Below are 23,350 nucleotides of genomic sequence, written 5' to 3'. Positions count from 1 at the left end.
TGACAACCCTCCCCAGGTCCTGAAAACATGCTCGGGTTTCAGGCTCTCGGGGACTCTGCCTGCAGACCCTGCTGAGCCAAAGACTCCTGGGTGGTATCTTCAATTCATTTTTCCTATAGTCACCATCAATGGTGCCACCATCACCTTGAGCAGCCCCAAGGACAGGAGCGCTGGTGCAAGGAACAACCTCTCTGCACGCTCTGTTACTTGCTGCCCTGGAGATGAGGAAGGAGGGGAACGTGGATTGCTCCTGCCCAAGGAAGAATGGCATCTTTCTCCATCCCACGACTTCGTTGGACATCATGTGCTCCAGCTGGGAGGAGGCCATATCCGGGAACACAGCATCGGGAATACCAACAGGCATTTATACTGGGCAGAATGGTCAGGGTGGGGTTGGCAAGGACAGAGCAGAGCATCCAGTGGGAACACCAGCCCCTCCAGGGAAGAGGACAGGGGTCAATGGGGACAGAGGTCCCACCTGCCACCTCTGCAGCTCCTGCTGGACACCAGCCAGGGGCTGGAGCCGTGCTTCCCCAGCATGTCCAGAGCTGTCTATCAGCCTGGAGTAGGGAAGAAGCCCGTGAACTGAACAAGAAAATCCAGGTCACCTCCAACAATACCAGGACATTGGCTTTGGGAACTTATTAGCAGCTCTACCAGGGCATGTGCACTGCAGATAACAGCACAAAGGAGGCGTTGAGTTGGTGAATGATTTCCAAGGGCCAAAAGTTGGGCATTGGAGGGCACATTTGGATTAGTTATTGAAATGCAAAGTGCTCCTTTAAAGCGTTTCTAATGCGTCTCTAATCCATCCATGCCTGGCAGAGAGCAGCAGCAAGACCTGGGCGCCTGTGGCTCTGCCAAGGCACTCTTGGCTCTGCAGACTGGGGAAAGAGGTGTTTTGCTCCATCTCGTCCTGTTCCCGGGCTGCCCCTCCCAACGCACCACTCACCAGGACAGGCTGATGAACCAGAGCTGGGACAGGAGGGACATCTCCACGGGACATCTCCATGCGATGGGCTCCCGGACTCCTGGTCTTGTCCCGGCTCCGCAGGATGGTGCCAGTTACCTGTTGGCTCTCCTGCTGTGCCTCTTTGAGATGTTGCACGGATGAAGCAAGGAAGGAAAGTGATGCCACCCACCTCCCGGAGCTCCTGGGGCCTGAGAGAACCACCAAACCCAACCGCCATCACCCTGGTCCCTGCAGAAACAGATCCTTTTTTTACCTTAATGGGGCACAGCGGAGAAGGGGCAATTCATCACCCCTGGTGAGAGCAGGGCCCCAGGGAGCAGCTGCTGTTTCTCTCTTCATTACGGACCGGCTGATGGAATGATGGCTTTCATAAAACCAGGGGGAAAGGTTTTTTCACCATTAGCGGCCAGTGACAGCGAGTGCCCAACGAGCTGTTGATGAAATACAGCTTGGGAAGAGCCAGGCCCTGGCTTCAGCAGGGAGGGGACCACAGGGAGGAAGGTGACCACTCACCGAAGAAATCAAAAGTGGCTCTGCATGGACAAGCCACCAAGCCGGTGGCCAGCCCGGCTGTGTGCCCTGGGGCTCTGCTGTTGGCTGCAGCGGAGCTCTGGACGCTCAGATCCGCACAGCAGTGGCCTTGCAGAAGGCTATCTTTTCCTCATTTTTTTTAGAGATGCAAATTTATCAGATGCTTTCCAGTTTTGTTTGGTTTCAGGGCTGGATTTTTGCACGCAGTCACCAACCTGGAGAGCAAGGGGGAAGGAACAAGCAGCAGCAGGACATTGCTGATGGCTTGCGGGCTACAGCTTTGCTGCAAAGCTGTTCCCGCATGGGTCCCCTCCCCAAGCAGAGGCCAATGTCCCCAAACTGTCCCAAAACCCCACATCTTGGGCCCCGGGGCAGTGGACGTTGCAGGGCTGCAGGGGCCAGCCCAGCTCCTGCCCCCCGTCACCCGGGGCACTGCCATGGCTCCAGGCCACCCTGCCCTCCAGGACAGCACCGCGGGGCTCGGGGACAACGAGCTCATCCCCAGGGACACCCCTGCCAAGGGCTGACCCCGCAGCCCAGAGGCGACTGCACACCCCGAGCCCTTCCCAAGTGCAGTCCTTGATTTTCATTTGCATTATCCCCCTTTTTATTATTTATTGATAAAATGTAATTACCGCATCCTTCACAAACCTTAATTAAAGATGAAAAACAGTCCTGACAAGTCAATTAGATTTTTTTTTTTCCTTGGCCTCCATTAAATTAAGACTCAAGTGTTACTGGAAGTGTTTAATATCACAACAGATTAAACTGAAGGCTGCTTTGTAATAAATAAATAAATCACTGAAGACAATGCAGGAGCTTTCTTCTCCTGAAGGCTTCTCTCACAATAGGGTTTCATTTTCCAGCTGGGAAATGCACCGAGTGAGTTTCTTCTTCCTCCGTTAACACTTTTTCCAGCAATGGAAAACTTTCATCAGAAGCGTCGCGTGAAGCTGTGGGCATCCAACCTCCGTCGGCCGCCTGGCAGGTCCTGCCTGGTCCATGATCTCACCGCGCCGTTACGAGGAGGAAGCCCACAGCAAAGCTCTGTGAGCCCAAGACAACCCAGTCTTCTCTGTGTGGTGACGGGCAAACACGGCTCTCCTCTGTGCCAGGAAGGTTTTGTAGTCCTGGGATTCAACCCTGCAAATGTGTTCCCCCAAAATACCCCTGAAAAGCAAGACACGGCTGAGATGGAGGTCTTTTCGACAAGCTCCCTACACCTCAGCTCCTGGCCCAGAGCCAGCGAAAGAAATCCAGAGGCCATCACAAATTTGGAACATTTATTTATGCAACTGATTTTCTTCAAAGGAAAGAAAGCCAAAAAGAAGAATAATAAAAAAAACAGTTAACAACAGCTGGATGTGTGTGGTACCCATCGGATGTGTCCCTCCTGCGCCAGCCCTCCCTCGGTCCCACCGCACCGTCCCCCTCTGCGGTCGAGCCGCCTCGTGGTACCAGTCCCTTTGGCAGCAGCTCTTGGATGCTGCCAGCTTTTGGGGTCACTTTTGCTGCGTATAGACAAAAATCGTTGCAATTCGGTGTTCTTCCAGGTTTTAAATTTTTTTCTTTTTTTTTGTTGTTTTATTAAAAAGAACAAAAAAGCACCACTCCAATCTGTAATACCAATAAACATTATTCATCTTAAGAACTGTATTTATATTTTTATATATATATTTCTATATATATATTTCTATGTACAGGATGTCCTTGCCTCATGTCATGTGAGCATCTCAGTAGGAGTTGGAGATCAGTTGGTTTTTATAGCACTTTGATTTCAAAGTCTGCCCTTCACAAGAGATGCCCTAAAAACCCAGAGACATCCAGCAAGGCGATGTAAAAAAAAAAAACCCAACAAAAAATCTCGCTTTTAAAACATATATACATCTCCTCCAGTCTCATTAGCACTAAATGGGGTTTCAGTTTTCCTTTTTTTTTTTCCCCTTTCTGGCAACACCTTCCCTGTGAAGCACTGCGGGATGCTCCCTCCCTCTGGACCAGAGGGAGGATGCAGGTGGTCCAGGCTCCCGGTCCGGGATGAAGCAGCAGCAGCCCCCCAGCTCTCAGGCTCCGGGGCTGAACCATGCCAACACCATCCCGCTCCCAGGAATTTCAGTGGTTCGGCTCAGCCATTTTCATACAAAACCAAACAATTTCTGCACCCTGTGAGCTCTCTGCACCCGCTATGCAGCACCTTCCCTGCAGCGCCCCAGGACAGCACAGACACGTCTACAGAGAGATGGGGATTGGGAAAAGGACACTAATTTATTCCAAGCCCAGGCTTGCAATGCCAAGGTATTACCAGGTACTGGTATTACCAGGTACTGGTGTTACCAGGTACTGGTGTAACTGGACAGTTTTGCAGGCTCTGGTGTGGTAAAAAGACTATTGGTCACAAGACAGCGTGGGCAACATGGCAGGGTTAGACAGCAGGGATGGAAACAAAGGGGAATAATGTGGTCTAGACCTTGGAGTAAGTTATTGTCAGGCTGTGTGAATTATTCGGCAAGCACACGGGAAAGCCAAGCATCTGGGCAAAACCCCCTCGATGCTGCCAGCATCCCCATCACCACCCCCCAGCGCCTGCGAGGCAGCGGGTGGGACACCCTGCGAGGGGGACCGAGGACAGAGATCGATCTTGTTGCTGTCCCCCACCCTGGGAAGGTGGATGGAAATAGCTCCTGGGTTTGCTCATCCAGGACGCAGCCGTTTCAGCTCTGCAGCTTTTTTTTTCCTGCGTCTTCCAAAGCTTTGAGTCGTGGTATGGATCTGAATGCAGCTCCCCAGCAAGAGGGATCCCCAGGCTCCGGGCAGGCAGGGCCAGGAACCTTCCCCTGTGCTGGGGAGATGGGGCTGAAGGATGGGGGAAGGATGAAGGATGGGGTTTCCCACATACAAGCTCCAGCATCTAGAGGAGTTTCTCATCTGTTCTACTTCATCCCACCCAAAAATGACCATGAAGGGTTCTACCTGGCCCTCAACAGAGAAGCAACCTCCCCTCGGTTCCTCGAGTCTCCAAGGCAGACCCCAGACCTGCATCCCCCTGGCTGCACCTTCTCGAGGCCATTTGCAGGGAGAGAAAACCCTGACCACAGCTTGATGACAACCAGGCTCTGCCCCGTAAGCAGAAACCCCTGTAATTATCTCAATATCGGACAGAAAAGTGACACCTCACACCCACCTGCAGCAGGATGAAGCCAAAAAAGTATCCGGTACCTTCAATCACTGTTCCCATACACTCGTCCCTGGGTGGCACCGGGGACGTGGTGACCTCCCCGTGCCCAGCCCCAAAGCACAGCTCACCTCACGCCAACCCCATTACCAAAACCAACCGTTCCGCTTCGCCAACCCCAGCAGAAGCCAAGCAGCATCGATGGGCAGCTGCCCGGGGGTGGCATCCAGGAGGCATGTGGGATGGACCCAACTTTTGAGGATTTTGTTTCTGGGCACCAAAGGTGTCTCGTGTGCAGCGATTCACACGGGAAGGGTTAAAAACACACCCATGGGCTGGTACCGTTGGGTCAGCCCAGGAGGAATTCATTGCTACAGATGGAGAAGACGGTGCGGAGACGCAGGGGAACCATCGCTTGAGAAGCTTTGCAAAGGTGCCAGGAGGGGTCTGGGTTGGTCCCTGCAGAGGGACATCACGTGCCCAGTGCCCTCCATCTCCCGCCACCATCCCACGTCCCCGCTCTGTCCAGGGCTGGATACACGAAGGGTCGCAACTCACAGAACTAAAAAAAGCGAAAATCAAACTCATGGTGCGACAGGCAGAAACTCAAGAGCTCCTCTCAGGGTCTTTGCTCCAGCATGTTCCCACCAAGGGCAAAACCTGCCAGCAGCCAGCTGGGCTCCTCGGAAGTGCAGCTTCAACGCCACGCACAATCGAAAAAGCAACTTCTCCAAATATCCATCCTTCCCTGCTGGGAAACGGCCTCGGCTCCTTCTCTCCTCCACCTCCCCTCCCTGGCCTCCACTCCAGCTGCTGTAGAGATGCCCAGGCAGCGTCGCGGGGCTGATTCCTGTGCACTCCGACCCCACGACCGCGACCCAAAGCGATGGAGGGACGGGACGAGCCGTGGCATCCGACCCGCGGCCGCTCGGACATGCTCAGGGCGGGAAGAAAAAATGGAGAGCAGAGGATGAAGATGGGGAGCGGCCGACACGTTCCCACATCCTTTTGTTTTTCTTCATCCGACGGGTTTTCTCGTTGGGTCCTTCGCTCTTTCCCCTCCTCACCTTCAGCACTACCGCAACGTCCGAGCGCGAAACGCACGGTTGGCACGAGCCCTTGCCCCTGCTCTCCTGGCCAGGTGCTATCTGGTCTCCAGGGACTCCAGATATTCCAGTGCTATGTCGTAGCAGAAATGATACTGCTCCTGTTCAGAGAGAGAAGAGAGAAGGTTATGATCCCGAGTAAACTATTCCCCAAAGCTATCCCTTCTCAAAGCAAAAGGAGTTCTGTTAGCCCTCAGGAAAAGCCTGGGAGAGGCTCTATGGCACAAACACCCGTGTCACCCCTCGCTGGGGGCTGTGTCCCTTGCTGGTCCCCCATGACAGCCCTGCTGAGGCAAGAGCCGGGAGAAACTCCGCTTTCGGCAGAGCAGGGGATGAGCCATCCCTCGGATCCACGGGCACCCAATTCCCCGCAGCTCAGAGGTGTGCGGCACCTTCGCCTCCCCTGAAGGACAGACAGGGGCTGCAACGTCGCCTTACCAAGGAAATATGGTTTATTCGCTACACCAGGGTACAAACAAGGCAGCAGCAGTGCGGGGCTCCACCGACCAGCTTCACCCATCTCTGACCCCCCATCACCACCGCGGTGATTGACACCTGTCAATCAGATGGTGGCAGAGACGTGGGAGCGATGGGGTCAGAGGTATCCAAAATAAAACCATGGGCATGAAATCGAGGAGTGTTTCTATTTTTGAGCTCATGGGGAGCGTGCTCAGGCAAGTTCCGTGGCCTCGCTGCATCCGTTGTCCGGAGACGCCCTGCCCTGACTGCCAGGACATTTCTCCTCACAAATTCTCCTGTTGCAGATAAAAAAAACGTCATTTTCCATCCCTGGCAGGGATTAGGTCTGGGCGTTTGCTTTGCATAGGGGAAAAGGCATGAAGGGAAGTCTCAGGAGCTTTCACTTCCAAAATATCTAAATTTTCCAAGGGAAATGCCAAAAAAATGAGCATTTTGGTGCTCAGGTCAAAGTTTGACCCGCCTGCAACAGCCAGACCGGAGCCAAGGGGTGCGGGTGGGAAAGCTCCTCTCTGCGCCCGCGGCAGGTCCGGGCTCACTCCTCACCCTTTCCCTTTCCCGAGACAGCTACGGACGGCGTCAGCATCGTCCCACCCTTTGCTCTCCTCCAGCCGACGGAGGGAAAGCCCAGCATGGCAGGCTCCTGGTTTTACACCAAAAATCACTGACATTCAGCTTGCAAAGGCAGTCTTGTCCATCCTAGTTCTCCTTTACGGGACCCATTCTGGTGCTCTCCCGTCCTCCTCCAACTCACAGCACAGAAAACTAGAGGCGAGCTCGGACCGCAGAAGCACCCATCCCCACGAGATGTGGCTCCTTCGAGCATCCACCAAGCAAAACCAGCAGCGCGGGGGAAAAAACCCCAAATCAATAAAGTTTCTAATGGTGCTGTAGGACATCGTAGGAGCATTCCAGGTGTGACAGCAGGGGAAGAGCTCATCTCCTGAAACCCTCAGCAGCAGCTTGAGCACCAGCAGGAAAATCCTGTTATCCCCCGCGGGCGGGCGGCTGCTCGCGGACCCCAGGTGGGAGCGGGCAGCGGGGGAGAAGGGCTTCAAAGCCAGGAGGATGCAACAGCTCGGATTAAAAGCACATAATGCTTTTTGGATTAAGAACAGGGATTGTTTCCATTTATCATCATATAAAAATAAACCCCATGGGCAAACAGAGGGGGAAGATGCACGGGCAGCGGGAAGCTACGACGCGCCGGCTGCTTTCTGCTGGGCAAGGATCCGGCCTCCCAGTGACTCCGGTAGATTGGGATTCCCAGAATAGACGGTTCAGGTTCATTTGAGGCTGGAGGATGCTTGTGTCCTGATGTGAAATGTTGCCTTTTTTTAATACCTTTGCAATCTAGCCCAATGGGCCTGGTGGCTTCATGCTTGTCACATCATCTTTCCATTATCCGCATCCCTCCCTCTGCTCCCCCTCCCCTCCCTCACCTTCTCCTCCACTTTAATTCCTAATGCAAATCACATCCCCTCCTCGAAACCATTTCATTTTGCAACTTAGGGATTTTATAATCCTAACAGGGTAAACGTTTCCGGTTGACTTGCTTTTAAAACATTACAAGGCACCTGGCTTCCTCCATCACGGGGACGGACACGCGCCTGCTCCATCCCCTGTCCCATTAGCGAGGGCCTGAAATAGGGCATGGGCTTTTCGCCCTGACCCGCTGCCACCTCCAGCCTCCCCGTCACGAAACGTGGCTCCGTCGCTGCCCCCAGCAGCTCGTCCACCAATTAATTTCACTCAAAACGCTGTTCCTTTCTATGTTTCCAACAAGAATTCGTCCAACTCCACCTCAGAGCTGCTCCCGGCACCGCAAACCCTCCGAAGAACTGCAATTACATCCCGTGAATTAATGTGAACCTGCCTTACTACTCCTGGGAAGGATTTCCAACAAGCCCAGTGCTGATGCCACGGGCATGTCGGCACGGCGAGATGAAGGCAAGCCCGAGGCTGCTTTCAAGCGCTGCCTCGTCCTCCTGCCCGCCCAGCCCGCGGCACGGTGCCGGCACACTCACCGAGACACGCTCTGCATGAGGATGCCCATAATGCTCATCAGGATTTGGGATGGAAAAGGAGGTTTTGGGGGAGGTGAGCATCCCCCAGCACCTCTCCTCCCTGCAGAGGGATGCGCTGGGACCAGCGGCCGGGCCGAGCACCGGCAGTGTCTGGTGCTTACCAAGGTCTCTACCATATTTGGCTTGTAGTTGCGGAGGGTCTTTGCAGCATAGAAAACATCTGCCATGTTGTGACACTTGAGCATCTCCAGGATCATGGTGGAGGCACAGAAGGTGCCGCTCCGGCCACCTCCGTTCCTGGTGGGAGAAACACACGTGTCGGTGGTGAGCAGACGGCGTTAGAGCATCTCCCTGCATCCTTTAATTCCCCCTTTCTCTACCCATCCCTGCAAGCCAGGAGATGTCCCAGAGCAGGGGCTCATACTCCAGAGTCCTCCCAAACTGGCGGACGTGAACAGACCCAGATGGTGGCATGAGCTGTGATCCTGCCCTCTGGTCCTCACAAGAGCCACAACAGAGCATGAAAACACCTTTTTGGACTCAGGGCTGGATCTTGGGACATCTGGGCTCAGTTTCCAGCCCTGCCGTGGACAAATTCCTCATGTGACCTTGGGGAAGCCACTGTGTCCCTCTACCACTCTCTTCCCATCCGCAGGGTGACCCTGGACTGGTGACCTCTTGGGTCGTGCTGGCTGGAGGAACTGTCCCACGTTTCACCCGGCGCAGAGCTCACTGGGTACCTCCGCCCATCCCGGGGGAAACCATCCCACGCCACCACACCTGATCCCTGGCAGCAAAGGGGACCGGGGAGAGGAAGAGAGAACATGACGCCGTGTTTTATAAAGCATGTTCTCAAATTATCCTTCGGCTAATGAAGACAGACGAGGCTGTAATTAATTTTTGATTAAAGGCTCGCCTGCTGTCTCTACCAATCTGCAGACGTGCGAGGTCCCATCCGAGGAGAGCACGCACGGGTGCTTGTGTGAGCCCAACCCAGCTGGGAGGAGAGGGATGGAGAGCACGTCCACCTCGATGAGAAGCAGGCAGTGGGAGATGCTCCTGTTGCACCCCTTTGGAGCCTCTTACACACAGAGCCCCACACATCCCACACACAGCTAGCGGCTGTCACTCACGCTGAGCATCCATCTCATGGAGGAGGTTTGACATGGTGCCCACAAGGTCCCTCACCCAAAGTGTGTGTTTTGGGAGAGACAGAACCATCTGGGCATGAAGTGACCCCCACTGAGAGCTTTTTAGAGGATTTCCAGGCAGAACTGTGGACACATGAGCTGGTGGCATCTCCCCCCACACCAGAGACCGTTCGTCTCCAGCTGACACTCACAGGCAGTGCACCACGGTCCGGCCATCGCCGCTCTCCTTCTGCCACCTCTCCACTTGGGCCAGGAGGTGCAGGAAGGATTTCTTGGAGTCTGGGGTATCTCGATATGCTGACCACCGCAGGTACTGGAAATGCCGGACCATCAGGTGCCCCTCCTGCAACTAGAAAAGCAAACCTCATCAGCTGGAACCCATGGGCTGCCCTCACTTCCTCCACTGGTGGTTTGATGGAGGGCAAGAGGGGTTTGTCACGCTTTAATAGTGGAGGAAAAGAGGAAAACCCTTTCCTGGTGCTTTAAGATGGATGGTTCAGCCCCTTCCTCCACAGCTCGCACTGGTTCCACCATCCCATCCCACCCGGGGGAAGCTCGGCTGACATGGTTTATCCTAACTCACAGTGTCTCAGGCTGTCTCTGTATCTCCCAGAACCTGGTAGCAGACCCCTGAGCCTCCCTAAGGCTTCTCCATCCCGTCCTTGCCTCGCACACAGAAGATCCCAGGCGATGTGTTGTGTTGTGCTTGCTGTAAACCAGGAGGCTGACGAGAAGCTGCCACCCACGGAGGCGGGGAGCGGTGGCATTGTGCCTTAATACCCTGGTAATCTGGTTAGTTTTGAAAGCTAATCTGGTTAGCAGGCTCCAGGAGGAAGATTACATCCACAAAGCTAAACCAGGCCAGGCTTTCGCCAGGCAGATGTGGGGCTCTTGCTCGGCAGCACTTGGGTCATCGGGAGCACCTGATGGGATGAAGCCACGGGTCACCCACCCCAGCCGCATCGCGGGGCTCGGCGGCACACCTGAGAGGAGCACACATCAAAGGAGAAAGTGGGGCTCAGGTGCAGATGGGGGATCCCCAGCTCCGGAGAGCTCCATCCACCCGATTTCAGAGGCCTGACGAGCGGGGTAAGCGCCCAGACATCCCCAGCCAGCAGCACCGGGCATTCCTGCGGCTCCGCGGGGAGCCCCAGCCTGGGGGGTGGGTGCTGGGGACATTCATGCCCACTCCAACCAGCACAGCCCAAACACACGGGGGCTTTCCTCCTCCTTTTTGGGACCTCCCATGTGGGTCAGCGACGTGGCTGGGATGGGCTGAAGATTTTGCTTCCAGCTGGAAGCCAGGAAGGCAGAGGAGGAAGATGAAACAACTAAGTGGAGTTAAACCAGGAGAAAACTCCTCTGACATCCCGGGAAGGAAAGCTTTGGGATCTGTTTTGAAGCCCAGGTGAAAGCTCTGGCTCTGGAGGACCTGCGACTCCCCTCCATCCAGCAAGGCTTGGCAAGAAGCAGCTCCTTGCATTTACCAGCGGTCCTCCAGCGCCCTGCTCCCTGGGGAAGTCTCTTCTCAGATCCAAAGATTTCAATCACGCTGCATTTTAATTTAGCGTGGGGTATGCTGCACCACCTGAGAGCAAAGCACATTTGTGAAGGATTTTGTGCTGACACCCACGAAATGCCAGATGCTCCCACGGGCCGCGCGAACCAAAACCCTCCTTGTGTTAAGAGTCCAGATAATCAGGATTTATCTCCTCCGACCCAGCTCCCACGCCGAAGCACCCCTCCCAGCCGGGCTGTCAGCCAAGCCGCACGCTCCTTTCCAAGCTCCCTAATTCCCATCTGCCCAATGACCTCCAGTGGGGCACTGGCCTCAGCCTCTTGGCAACCTTCAGATTTCAAGACCTCAGGGATGCCGCCTCTTCACAACCAGCTTTTGTAGTTAAATCGACTTTTTCTTCCACATATAGTTCCGCACCCACGCGGGCTGTTCAAGGACACAGTCCTTGTCCCTTCCCCGTTGCTCTTCATTTAAAGGCAAGCTGAACCAGCCAAGCATCAACACAACAAGGACAACAGGTAAAAACCCATGTGGATCTTCTCACCCTGAAGGAAAAAGGCACTGCTAGTCCCAAGGGAGCTGCCATGCCCACGTGGGGAGCCTCCATCCTGTGATACATGTGTGGCAGGGCAGAGATAGACCTCCAAGCAGGATGAGAAAGGTCTTCTTACAGAGTTCTCTAAGATCTTGCAAGCAGTTGTGAACTCCAGAAAGGAAGGATGGAGCCAACGACAATTTTACAGGCTCCCGTCTGCCAGGAGGAGAGCTGCGGCTGCATCCTCTGGAGGAGCTGGGTTAGGCTGAAGAAGATGCTAGCACCATTCAGTTAGTTTTTATGAAGAATTATCTGGCTGGGCAATGACAAGCTCTAGGACTCTGTGACCTCACTAGATCCATCATCCTTCTGCTCTCCAAAGAACGTCTTCACTCATATAAAGAAGCTCTTGGTGATATCCCAGCCCTTCCCCAGTGCACAGGCTAACAAAAGCGATCCACCCCCTGCAGATGAGCTCACCCAACCCAGACCTCTGCACTGGGAGATGCAAAAGCTGGAGAGGGAGTTGTTAGAAAGGTGTCGTCCTGGATTTGGTGTCATAGACACGCATGAAGCCCCCCCAACCACCCTGTGCTGGCATGGAGCCAGAGGAGAGAACCTCACCCGTGTGATGTTCTGCACTCGGAAGAGACGGGACACGATGTCCTCATCTGCCGCTCCGGAAATGTACTCCACCTCCATCGGGCCGTAATGCTGGAGCCCCGGCTCAGGCCAGTACTGCAAACAGGGCTGCGGAGAGAAGAAGTACAGCTCACCATGACCAGCGACGTGCACTGGGACACGGAGAAAGGGCATCATGCACCACAGGCAAGGCCGAGTGGAACGGAGTGGTTGGCACTGGACACCGAGATGGGCTGCTGGCCCAAAGGGTGGCCCCAAGATGGGATGCTGGACCCACAATGCTGTTATTCAGGCAGGACCCATGGCACAATGCTGGATGGAGGATCCCTCAGTTTGTTGAGGGATCAAAGCTGAAAGGTCAGGTCCACCCCCAGTATTCACACAGCCCTATATCCAGTGCATGAACGCAACAGCTGATGCTCCTGGAGATGGGCTTTGCTGGTCCAGGAGGATGCAGGATGGGTCCTGCCTCAGCCCCGGCAAGCACAGATCCTGCACAATGATGGAGCAGCAGGGCTGCTTCAAGTCTGCTCTCAAACCCCACTGGCTTTAGAAGCTGCTCTGCCACCAGCAGCAGCAGCAACGTGGGATGACAGCCCCCCTGCCCTGTGACCAGGACACCCCACCAAGTCAAACTGATCCCAGCCCGCAGCCCAGCGAAGGGCCGGGGAGCGACTCCTGCTCCCCTCGGCCGTGCCCAGCGCGGCTCTGACGGATGGCTCGGTCCAAGGGTCGTGGATGCCATTGTTTTCACACCGTGACAGCTGGGAAACCGGCATCGACACAAAATATATGATGTTTGTCACCGCACTTTAACAGGGCATTTAGCATTTCAGGCCATCTAACGGCTTGGGCCTAACTGCATGGCAAATGTGTTTGAGAAATAATTGGTTATTAATAGGAGCTATAAATCTCCAAGATCTCTAAGCCATCTAGACTCAGAGCTATAATTTGGATATTAAAACTTCCTTTGGCGAGACGTAGTTCAAGTGAGGGATATACCCTCTAAGTCACCTTTCAGAGCTGCCGGCTGAAAAAGGTTGATTTATTACCTGTTGGGCCTAAACTGGTAAACATTTCAGATCTGGCTAAATACTGTAACACAGAGATCTCAGAAGAATAGACATCCAGAGAGAGAGGCAGGGCGGAATAATGAAGAAAAATGGCAGAGTCCCCATCGGACAGTGCCAGGGGATGGGGACCTGGGAGAGGATGGCAGAGGAGCGGGCAGCTCCTGCGAGGCTGAAGGGTATTTCTGGACCAAGGAATGAAAAAACACGTTGAAAGAGAGAAATAAAATGGGGTTTGCTGCCGTGGTGGGCTGAGGCTGGGTTCAGCCGAGAGCTGATGTCTGTGCTGCAGACAGGAGGTGCTGGACGGTCACGTCGGAGGGACAGTGAGATGCTGGCAGTGCTGCAGGGCTTGGTCCACACAGGTATCTCAGCACACGTGAGGGTAAATGTGAATCAAGGTGAAAAATGCACGTGGGAGCACCAGTTGCCCTGCCCTAGCTGGACGTGCCCACTGCTCGGGCAGCCGAGCTGCTCCCCTCCGCAGCCAGGTGTGCGGGCACAGCCCTTCCAGCTTCCACCGCTCTGCACGCAGAGGGAAGCCAGGCAGGTCTGTCCCATCCGGAGCAAAGCCCGCACCGCTCGGGGCAGCCGCTGCTGCCAGCCAGGGCTCGATGCGGCAACGTGCCCAGCCCCGTCCTCGCGCCGGGACCACAGAGCCTGCCCGCCATGCCAGAGCCACCCGCGGGTGCTGGCTCTGCACCCACACCCTCCACCACCGACACCCCACGCCCCACGCACTTAGGAACATTCAGCTGATGCAGCTGGTCCCGTACAATTTCACTGCCCACAAATGGAAAGTCACTTTTCCCACAGTCCTGCTCCTCATACTCAGACCACCGGGTTGATAGCTTGACAAAAGGGTGAGAGAACATCACTGAGTTGCCTCCTTTGGGTTCTAAAGGTTCCCTAGCAAAGAAAAGCAGAGGAACCCAACCCAAGAAAGAAGTGGGGTGCAGAGCACACATTTACTTCATTTACAAGATGCATTTAGGTAAGGTTGCACTTCCAGTTCGCCCTACGCAGCAGCACGGACAGCCTGCGGAAAGCTGAGAGCATCCCCCAGCTCCATGGGCAGCCACGACAGCAGCAGCGCTACCGAAATCACCGAGCCCGCGTTCTTCCATCACAGCGGCTACGGGCAGTTCTGCACAGGGGGAAGGCGCCCAGGGGAAAAACTTCAGGTCTGGGGCACTTTGATGCCCAACGCCGCAGCCTTCCCCATCCCTCCCTGGGCACCAGCTCCCAGGGGCAACGGGACGCAGCACTGCCCGAGCAGGACAGGCCAAATGCAGACCCAGCTGGGCTCACTTCTTGCCTCAAAACAGCTCTCTCCACAAAAAGAAAACTGGGATTTTTATCCATTTCTTCTGCCTTCCACTTCCTGTTGCCAGCAGACGGGCGCCACGCTCTGATGTCCCCGTGATGCAACACAGGCACCATGGTGATGCTGGAGAACTTCCCAGATGCCACTGCCACACACCTTCATCCTGCTGACCGGCAGGAGCAAGCCTGGCTGCTCAGGGAAAGAGCCACGCCTGGAAGTCGCAGCCAAGCTACGGAAAAACAAATTACAATGGAGTCACCTTCACCAGAGACATCCTGCGATTCCGCTCAGAGGAGACAGGCTGGTGGGTGGCTTCATCTTCTCTCGGCCATCCAGGAGCGGATGTGGGAGCACCTTGGCATGCTGCCACTGGATTTCTACTCGACAAAATCGCCCTGCAAGACTTGCCTGATGACGCCTGGGTGCCCGTCACGCAATTTTCTTTCTGAGGGATCTCTGTCAGCACCCACTAGGCTTCAGTCTGCTCCTTCCTCAAGAAGCTCTGGGAGATTGTGAGCAGCCATCACTTCCACTCAATCTGGTGGGGTGACGATGGAAACTGCATCATCATCGCAGAAAAACTCTTCCGGAAGGAAGTGCTGGGGAGGAGGGGACCCCTCAAGATCTTTCCAACCAAGTCCATGCGAGGCTTCACTCTCCAGCTCAAGGCCCATGGCTTCCACAAAATGGAAGGGGATTCTTCCACATCTGCCTCCAGCCAGGAGACGCAAGCACTACCAGCAGCAGGCTCTGCTCTGGGCAAGGTACGTTGGCTCCTCCGCACACCAAAGAACACTCGGGAGATTTGGGGTGGAGAGGTTCACCTTCAGATAAAATCAGCCTTTACAAGGTAGGCAGCAAGGGTGGGGACAGGAGCAAACGGCGTGATGGTGTCTCACAGGTCATCATCAGGAATTCTCCAGGCAGGATTGTGGAGGAGCAGAAATGCCGACAAAAGAGATGTTGGTTGTTTCTGCTTACTCTGAATTTGCAAAGCAAAAAGATAGGCCCATCTTGGTGTGCTTTCTTTGGGCTTCCTCCACATCTGGCTGCACCAAAAGTTTAAATCGTCTCCTGGCATCTGCTGAGTGCTGACAAGATACACATCAGCATCAGCATTCCTCCCAACATGTCCACTACACGCTCAGGTGCCTGGAAACCAGTGGGATTTGGGTCTCTCCACCACTTCTGGGGCTGTTCAAAATCCTACACTTGTCTGCTCCCAATTGCCCAAAACACAAGGCTGGTGATTGCTTCACAAAACCCTACCTGAACATTTTATTCAGCCGAAACTTGATCTTTAGAACGCCCCTGACAGCCCTTTTGCACGCCTATGTCTGTCCTTGCTGGTGTAGGCGCTCTCTTATCGGATCTCTGTCTTTCTCCCTCTTGCCATGACGGCAGCTAACTCCTCTCCTTTGCATTTTGTAGCTGCTCTCCTACCACAACCCCCTTTTTAAGAGAGATCACCCCAACCTCCTCGAGGCGTGCAGGCAAAGCGCTTGTGGAAGCGACAGAGCCCCAGCTGCATCCCCCGCGGGCCCCAAGAGGAACAAGAGCCTGATGCTCAGCCGGCGGTGGGAGCTGCAGAGGACGAGAACGACACCCAGCCCTCTGCAGCCCCCAGACCCTCACCCACCCAACCCCGGGCTGGCACAACCGCCCGGCGGGGCCGTGCCGGGCCACCCCCACCAAAACGGCACCGCAGCCACAGCCCCGCGGGCATCCCGCCGCCAGCTCCGGTTCCAGCCACTGCTTCCCCGCACCGTGCCACCCCTCCTGCCCCAAACAGCCCCTGAGCACCAGCCATGGCACGCCCCACGCTTCCATCGCCGCAGACAAATCCTGCTGCCGGCCAGGGCCCCGGGGCTGGCCTGCCTCCGCTCTGACCTCCACGCTTTGCCATGGCCGTGCTGCCAACAGCTTCTGCCGCTCTCCTGCCAGGGCCACCGTACGGCCAAGCTCCAGCCCACCACCACTGCCCAGCCTGCACCTGCAGACCCAACACCGCAGACACCGGCAACGGGGCTGGACCCCGACAGGGGCTCCGCTACAAACAGCAGCGCTTTAGGTAGCAAGCAAGCTTCTGAGAGCTAGAAATACAGTAGTACAGTTAGAAGTAATAACACTTTCTTCCTTGTTCTCAAGAATAAACCTTTCCAAGATGCCTTGTCCTGTCTCTCCAGTCTCACAGCCACGGTCTCCACACCCACGGCAGGGGGTTGCCTGCAGGGACTGGAAGGGTTCGGCTCCAGACCGTGAAAGACAAAGGCCCCCAGCAGCAGCGCTGCTCTCAGCAAGACCCAGCCAAAGGCCAACCTGGGGCTGATCCAGGAGCTGCACCAGCACCCAGGGCCACACCACCCCAACCAACCCCTCCCAGCTCTTGCGCAGTCCATGCCCCTTCCTCCCCCAGCTCAGACCAGGGCACAGGGGCAGTGGGGCACACGTCTCTCAGACACCCCCAGGGATGGTGACCCCACCGCTTCCCTGGGCAGCCTGGCCCAGGGCTTCACAACCCTCTCGGTGAAGACATTTTTCCCAATATCCAATCTAAACCTTCCCTGGCGCAACTTGGGGCCGTGCCCTCTTGTCCTGGCCCCAGTCTTCAGCCCTGGGGAACACCAGTGGTGACCGGCTGCTGGCTGGACTGAGCTCCATTCATCGCCACTCTTTGAGCCCAGCCGGCCAGCCAATTTTTTACCCAGCGAAGGGTACGCCCGTCCAAGCCACGAGCAGCAAGTTTCTGCAGGAGAATGCTGCGGAAAATGATGCAAAGGCTTTACTAAAGCTCAAGTAAACAACATCCACAACCTTTCCCTTGTCCACTAAGCCTGTCACCTTGTCACAGAAGATCAGGTTAGTCAAGCAGGACCTTTCATAAACCCATGCTGACTGGGCCTTGTTTCCCATACGTGCTGTGTGATGGCACTCAAGATGATCTGCTCCATAACCATCCCCAGCTCCAAGGTCAGGCTGACAGGCCCGTAGTTCCCAGGATCCTCCTTCCAGCCCGTCTTGGAGATGGGTGTCACATTTGCCAGCTTTCAGTCAACAGGGACCTCCCTGGTTAGTCAGGACTGCTGACAGATGATGGAAAGTGGCTTGGTGAGCACTTCCAGCCGCTCCGGCTTGTGTGTGTCTAAGTGGTGTAGCAGGTCACTGACCATTTCCCCTTGGATTATGGGGGCTTCATTCTGCTCCCTGTCCCTGTCTTCCAGCTCAGCAGGCTGGGTACCCTGAGAACAACTGGTCTTACTATTAAAGACTGAGGCAAAGGCAGCATAAAGTACCCCAGCCTTTTCTTCGTCCTTGGTCACTATGTTTCACCCCCACACCCAACAAACGTGGAAATTCTCCTTAGCCCTCCTTTTGTTGTTAATGTATTTATCGAAACACTTTTAATTGTCTTTTACAGCAGCAGACAAAAAAAGTTCTAGTCGGGCTTTGGCCCTTCTAATTTTCTCCCTGCATAACCTCATGACAGCCTTGTAGCACTTCTGAGTTGCCTGCACCTTCTTCCAAAGGTCACAAACTCTCTTTTTTCTCCTGAGTTCCAGCCAAAGCTCTCTGTTCAGCCAGGCAGGTGGTCTTCCCCACCAGCTCATCTTTCGGCACATAGGGACACCCTACTCCCGTGCCTCAAACATTTCCTTCTTGGAGAATGTCCAGCTTTCCTGGACTCCTTTCCCTTTGCCTCCACAGGGACACTCTCAGTCAGGCTCCTCAACAGGGCACAGTCTGTCCTCCAGAAGCCCAAGGTAGCAGTCACAGAATCACAGAATGTTCGGGGCTGGCAGGGCCCTCTGTGGGTCACCCAGCCCAACCCCCTGCCCAAGCAGGGTCACCCAGAGCAGGCTGCACAGCACCGCGTCCAGGTGGGTCTGGAATATCTCCAGAGAAGGAGACTCCACAGTCTCCCTAGGCAACCTGTTCCGGTCCTGCTAACCACTCTCCTTACCTCTCTGAGAACCGAAAACGCTATCATTTCATGCTCACTATGCCCAAGACGGTCTCCAACCACCACATCACCCACAAGGCTTTCTCTGTTCGCAGACAACAGGTCCAGTGGGGCACCTTCCCTACTTGGCTCCATCACCGTCAGGAATTTATTATCTTCCACACACTCCAGGAACCTCCTAGACTGCTCTGTTCCCTCACCGCTGTATTGTATTTCCAGAAGACATCTGACAAGTTGAAGTCCTCTGTGAGAACAAGGGCTAGCAATTGTGAGAGTTCCCCCAGCTGCTTACAGAATATTTCACCTGCCTCTTCACCCTGGTTGGGTGGTCCACAACTGACTCCCACCATGCTATCTACCTTTTCGGCTTTTCCTGATTCTTACCCATAACCACTCCACCTTTTCATCACCATCATCAAGCTCTACACAGTCAAAGCAGTCCCAGCTGCTGGTGCTGGAAGGGGCTTCTCCAATAACCCCTGGTCACACAAACCTGCTCATTTCAGCCCGTCCACGGGCAGATCGCTTCGTTAAACATGAGCCTGATCTAAGAGGGACCCTGAGTGAGCACAGGAGCTGGGAAGCTCTCCGGGGCTAGCTCTGCCTCCCCTCCTGGCAAACCTCCGCAGGGCAAGAGACCCCCCCAGGACATCCCTCGATGCTCAGGGTCAGCTTAATGTCACCCCACACAGAGGTCCTCTGGAGCACGAGGCATTAGCACAGCACGGAGGGGCGCGTGGGTGCGCTCCACAGCTCTGCACGTGTCCAGCATGTTGATATACATAAATAAATACCAGCGTATTTACACACCGCTCGGTTCCGGTGCCGCATCCGCCTGCATCCTTACGACAAATGGTACAACTGCCGTTTTGGGTCATTTACATCGAGTATCTGATCTCAACTCGTAAAACAAGCCAGCTAATGAAGTCTTCTCCAGACATCCATTAAGAGTCTATAATGCTAATTTTATGTAAAAATCCAGTAAGTTTCCTCATTGAATTAACATTACAGACCTGTAGCAGACTTTTACATCCGCTCCAGCAGCGGCAGGAGCACTCCAGGCATTCCCCTACGAGCGGTGCACCAGGAGAGCAAAGCGAGGCAAGGCTGAGCATGGCCCCCAGCTCCTTGGCTTCTGTCCCCTCTCCCCCGGGTGACGGGGGACATGTCCCCTCCAGATCAGCAGATCTGCACACCCCATCACACCACAGAACCCACGGGACAGCCGCTTTGCAACAGGCTGATTTGTAATGTGGCGTTCACCAGGTACCAGTGCCCTCAGAAGATGAACGAGGGAAATCCCCCATGCCTCAGTTTCCGCTTTGTAAAAGGAGGATAAAAATCAGGTTTTTATAACAAGGTTATACTTGTTGTTAACCTTGTATCTTCCTGGGGCATCACTCCAACCCAAGGCCAACCCAAGGCCTACCCAAGGCCAACCCAAGGCCTACCCAAGGCCAACCCAAGGCCTACCCAAGGCCTACCCAAGGCCTACCCAAGGCCTACCCAAGGCCTACCCAAGGCCAACCCAAGGCCTACCCAAGGCCAACCCAAGGCCAACCCAACAAAGCTGGGCTGGTTTGCCGCTGCCATGTATCTTTAGCTCCAGCTGGCCAGCCCTGTGCTTATACGGGATAAATCCCATCCCATGGGATAAAGCCAGTCCCACCTCCCTTTGCAGAGGAGAAGCAGCTGAGCGAGCAAGGTAGGGGCTGCAGCATTTCCAAGGCAGTGGGGACAGAGCAGGACAAGGCCACCCGCGGTGGCCGGCGCAGTCACCCAGGCAGCAACACTCACCCAGGCGGAGTTGGACTGGTTGAGCTGGTTGAGCATGACGATGGAGGTGCAGCCGTAGTCGTACACCAACCGCCAGAAGTCGGTGGTGGTGTTCTGCAGCGGGTGCAGGGTGACGATGAAGGCAGCGCTCTTGGTGTAGCTCTGCGGAGAGGGAAGACAAGCACCATTAAGGACATGGCGGTGGCGCTGAAGCCACTGCTGTCACACCCCAGAAAACCAGTGCAACCAGAAGATAAGTGCCACCAAAGCCATCTTCTCCTGAGTGCCACCAAAGCCATCTTCTCCATGCTTGAGCAGAGCTGGCACCCCTGGCACGGTCTCAGTCCCTCCATGCCCTGGTGCTGGGGAGATGCTATAAAACCAGGTCTAGGTGATCCCTGCCCTTGATGGGGATGAAAGCACCCGCTTTCTGCTCTCGGCTCTCGCACCGAAGGGTGTTTCACACAAATAACTGGGGAAAAGATGTCACCTTTGAGCCGAGAAGCAGCAGGAGCTGTGGCTGCCAGATAGCCCCAGCGCCCAGCTCTGCAGCCTGGTCCTGAGCGAAAGCGTCACCCCCAGCATCACCCCCACAGTGCCCCAACATCCCCGAGCAGCAAAGAGGCAACAGGGTCAATGGTCTTTTCAGGGAGCAAAGGGAACCCGAATGAAAGACCACTAGAGACTGCAAGAAGGAAGGTGGCGGGGGAAAATTACTTTACTTCTCATTCCTGCTTTGAATGAGATTTGTCCCTTTGGTCACCCCACCACCAGATTGCCGAGGGATGGGGAGCCCATGGCCAGGCTCAGTGCTGCACCAATCAGACTTTTAAATTCACACACTATAGCTCAAAGCCTCCTCACATACAGGAACAGAGCAGAAAACGCTCTGTACCCACGAATTAGCACAGCTCTCCACTAACGGGGAGTCCTCCGGCTGCTGCCAAACCTCCTCGCTTAGCTCATGGCAATGCCCTCATCAAACCTTTCCCCTGCTCCACACATGCAGCGGCATCAAGAGCCCTGGCTCACCGCAGCCGGCTCTCGGCGAGAGCTTTCTGCCCTCGAGGAGGGCGACGAGAGCAGCGGGGTGAGGGGGGTTTCACCAGGTGCTGACCAGGCTGGCCCTGGCGCCCGCAGTCCTTTGCCACTGACGTAAATGACGGCAGCCGGCGTGGAGCAGAGCACGGCTCTGCCGCCAGCACCGGCACCGCACTGGTGATGGGCAGCACAGACCCACCTCATCTGGCAGACGGACGGACTGAGCGAACCGCTTTGGCACTTAAAGAAAATGAGGTCTTTTTTTCCCCCCCGAAGAGGGAAATGGGTTTTATCCCTTCAGCAGAATTTCATCCAAAGGGCTTTTGCTGCCTGTAAAGAAATTTCTATTCCCTGACCCTGCAGCAGAGATTAAAGGAGGCTCAGCGATGTATAAAAATAAAATGGATATGCAAATACCAAGCAAGCTGAAAACAAAGCTCCCACCCCACGGCAGCCAAAGCCCGCAGCCCAAGGGGTGCTGCTCCCCGGCCACCAGCAGCCACCTCCGCTTTCCAAGCTGCTTTTTGCTGCGAAAGCAGGTAACAGGGAGACAAGACCTGCACAAAGATAAATCACCCATGGGGTGAAAACACAGGGCTCAGCCGGGTGCCGGTGCTCAGCTGCGCCCAGGAGGGTTGGGGAAGGTGCGTGGGGTGCGGAGGGGCTCAGCGCTGCCTGTGCAAAGCACCCCGGCTTGTTTCAAGGTGATCAAAGTGGTTTCGGTGATAAATGACCCATCGCTTGGTGCGGGCTCAGAGCCTGCAGCACCCTCTCTGTGGTGCTTTAAGGTCGTCAGCAGGTAGGAAATAGCTTTGCCGTCGCGGGTGTCCTTTCAGCCCGCACCGGGGGGACGCACGGCGGCTTGGGGAGCAGCTTGGAGCCCCCTGAACCGCACCAGGAGGATGGGCAGGATGATGTACAGCAGGAAGCCTCAGTGCTACCAACCCCTCCCAGAGCCTCCTCTCCCTCCTGCGCTCCACGTCGCTACGGAATAAATGAAGATCCTTTGTGTGCAGCTTGTGAGAGCAGCCAAAATCGCTCTTTCAAGACAAGCAAGATGCAGCTACACAAAAGAAGAGTTGAAGGACCCCGCTACGCCTGTCCCAGCCCTTTCTCCCCCTGCACACGGCTGCCACGTGCCTTCATGCCCTTGTATAAAACACGGCCATAAATTCAAACCTAATGAGGCTTCGCTGTGAAAAGCTGCCCGAGACAACCCACCGCGGCCCCTTCCCTCCCCGCAGCACGCTCACGTCGGTTAAGGCCGCGTTGATGTAGTTGTTGCTGTCTCCATCCATGGAGATGAGGAAGGGAAGGCATCGGTCGGGCGGCAGGACGTCCATGCTGCGGTTCCTCTCCCGGTTGCGGGGCAGGAGAGCGATGCTGCACTCCTCCACGTCCAGGTGAGGAGTCACCGAGTTCAGGGTCTGCGGGCACACGTGCTCCCCTTAGCTCCCCTCCTGCCAGAGCCCGCCGGACCCCGCAGCGGTGGGCAGCAGGAGGAGCAAGGGGGTGTTGCGGGGTGGGTGATGCAGAGGTTTTGGGGCCGCTCACCTGAAACTCCTCCCGCAGCTGCGAGGAGTTGCTCTGCGGCTCTATCCTCACCATCTCCTTGTAGGTGGGCTTGAACTCGCTGGCGGGGATGCTGGTCTCCCCACACAGGCAGGCTTCCAGGATGGCGTCGTGAATGAAGACGTACTGCTCCTTTTGGGGGGGGAGGAAAGGGGAGAGGGCTGAGCCCCCCAACCTGCTGGTGACAGCAGCCCCATGCGTCCCTGGCTGTCCCTGATGCCCGCTTACCTCCGTCTGTATCATGTTGATCCTCCGTGAGCAGAGGGTCTTCACGCAGTTGTAGATGTCCACAACGCCCTCGCACTCAGCCATGTCCAACATAACGTCCAGGACAATGTAGCAGCCAGTTCTCCCCGTCCCAGCACTGGAGACAGAGGAGGAAAATACAGCAAACACATTCCCAGTCCACATGGCATCCGCATGCAGCCCAATACGCCAGCAGGCATGGAGCAAGGTCTGTGGGGGTGAGG

The 23,350-nt window shown here is 55.5% G+C and overlaps 1 protein-coding gene across 2 annotated transcripts in view; it reads right to left on the bottom strand.

The window, feature by feature from the left end:
- Positions 1-2,493: 2,493 nt before the first annotated feature.
- Positions 2,494-23,350, bottom strand: part of PTPRU (protein tyrosine phosphatase receptor type U) — a 76,879-nt gene continuing 56,022 nt past the window's right edge. For both annotated transcript variants that reach the window (XM_075437877.1, XM_075437878.1), the window contains 8 exons: positions 23,109-23,244; positions 22,863-23,012; positions 22,562-22,735; positions 20,289-20,429; positions 12,116-12,241; positions 9,629-9,786; positions 8,448-8,583; positions 2,494-5,883 (listed from right to left, as the gene is read on the bottom strand). In XM_075437877.1, the coding sequence (XP_075293992.1) occupies positions 5,821-5,883; positions 8,448-8,583; positions 9,629-9,786; positions 12,116-12,241; positions 20,289-20,429; positions 22,562-22,735; positions 22,863-23,012; positions 23,109-23,244 (1,084 nt within the window). In that variant the 3' untranslated portion in view covers positions 2,494-5,820. The remainder of the gene's footprint in view (positions 5,884-8,447; positions 8,584-9,628; positions 9,787-12,115; positions 12,242-20,288; positions 20,430-22,561; positions 22,736-22,862; positions 23,013-23,108; positions 23,245-23,350) is intronic.

The sequence above is a fragment of the Opisthocomus hoazin genome, chromosome 17, assembly GCF_030867145.1.
Source record: "Opisthocomus hoazin isolate bOpiHoa1 chromosome 17, bOpiHoa1.hap1, whole genome shotgun sequence".
Lineage (NCBI taxonomy): Eukaryota > Metazoa > Chordata > Aves > Opisthocomiformes > Opisthocomidae > Opisthocomus > Opisthocomus hoazin.
The sequence above is the reverse complement of the archived record's forward strand: the minus strand, read 5'-3'. Positions and strand labels throughout refer to the sequence as shown.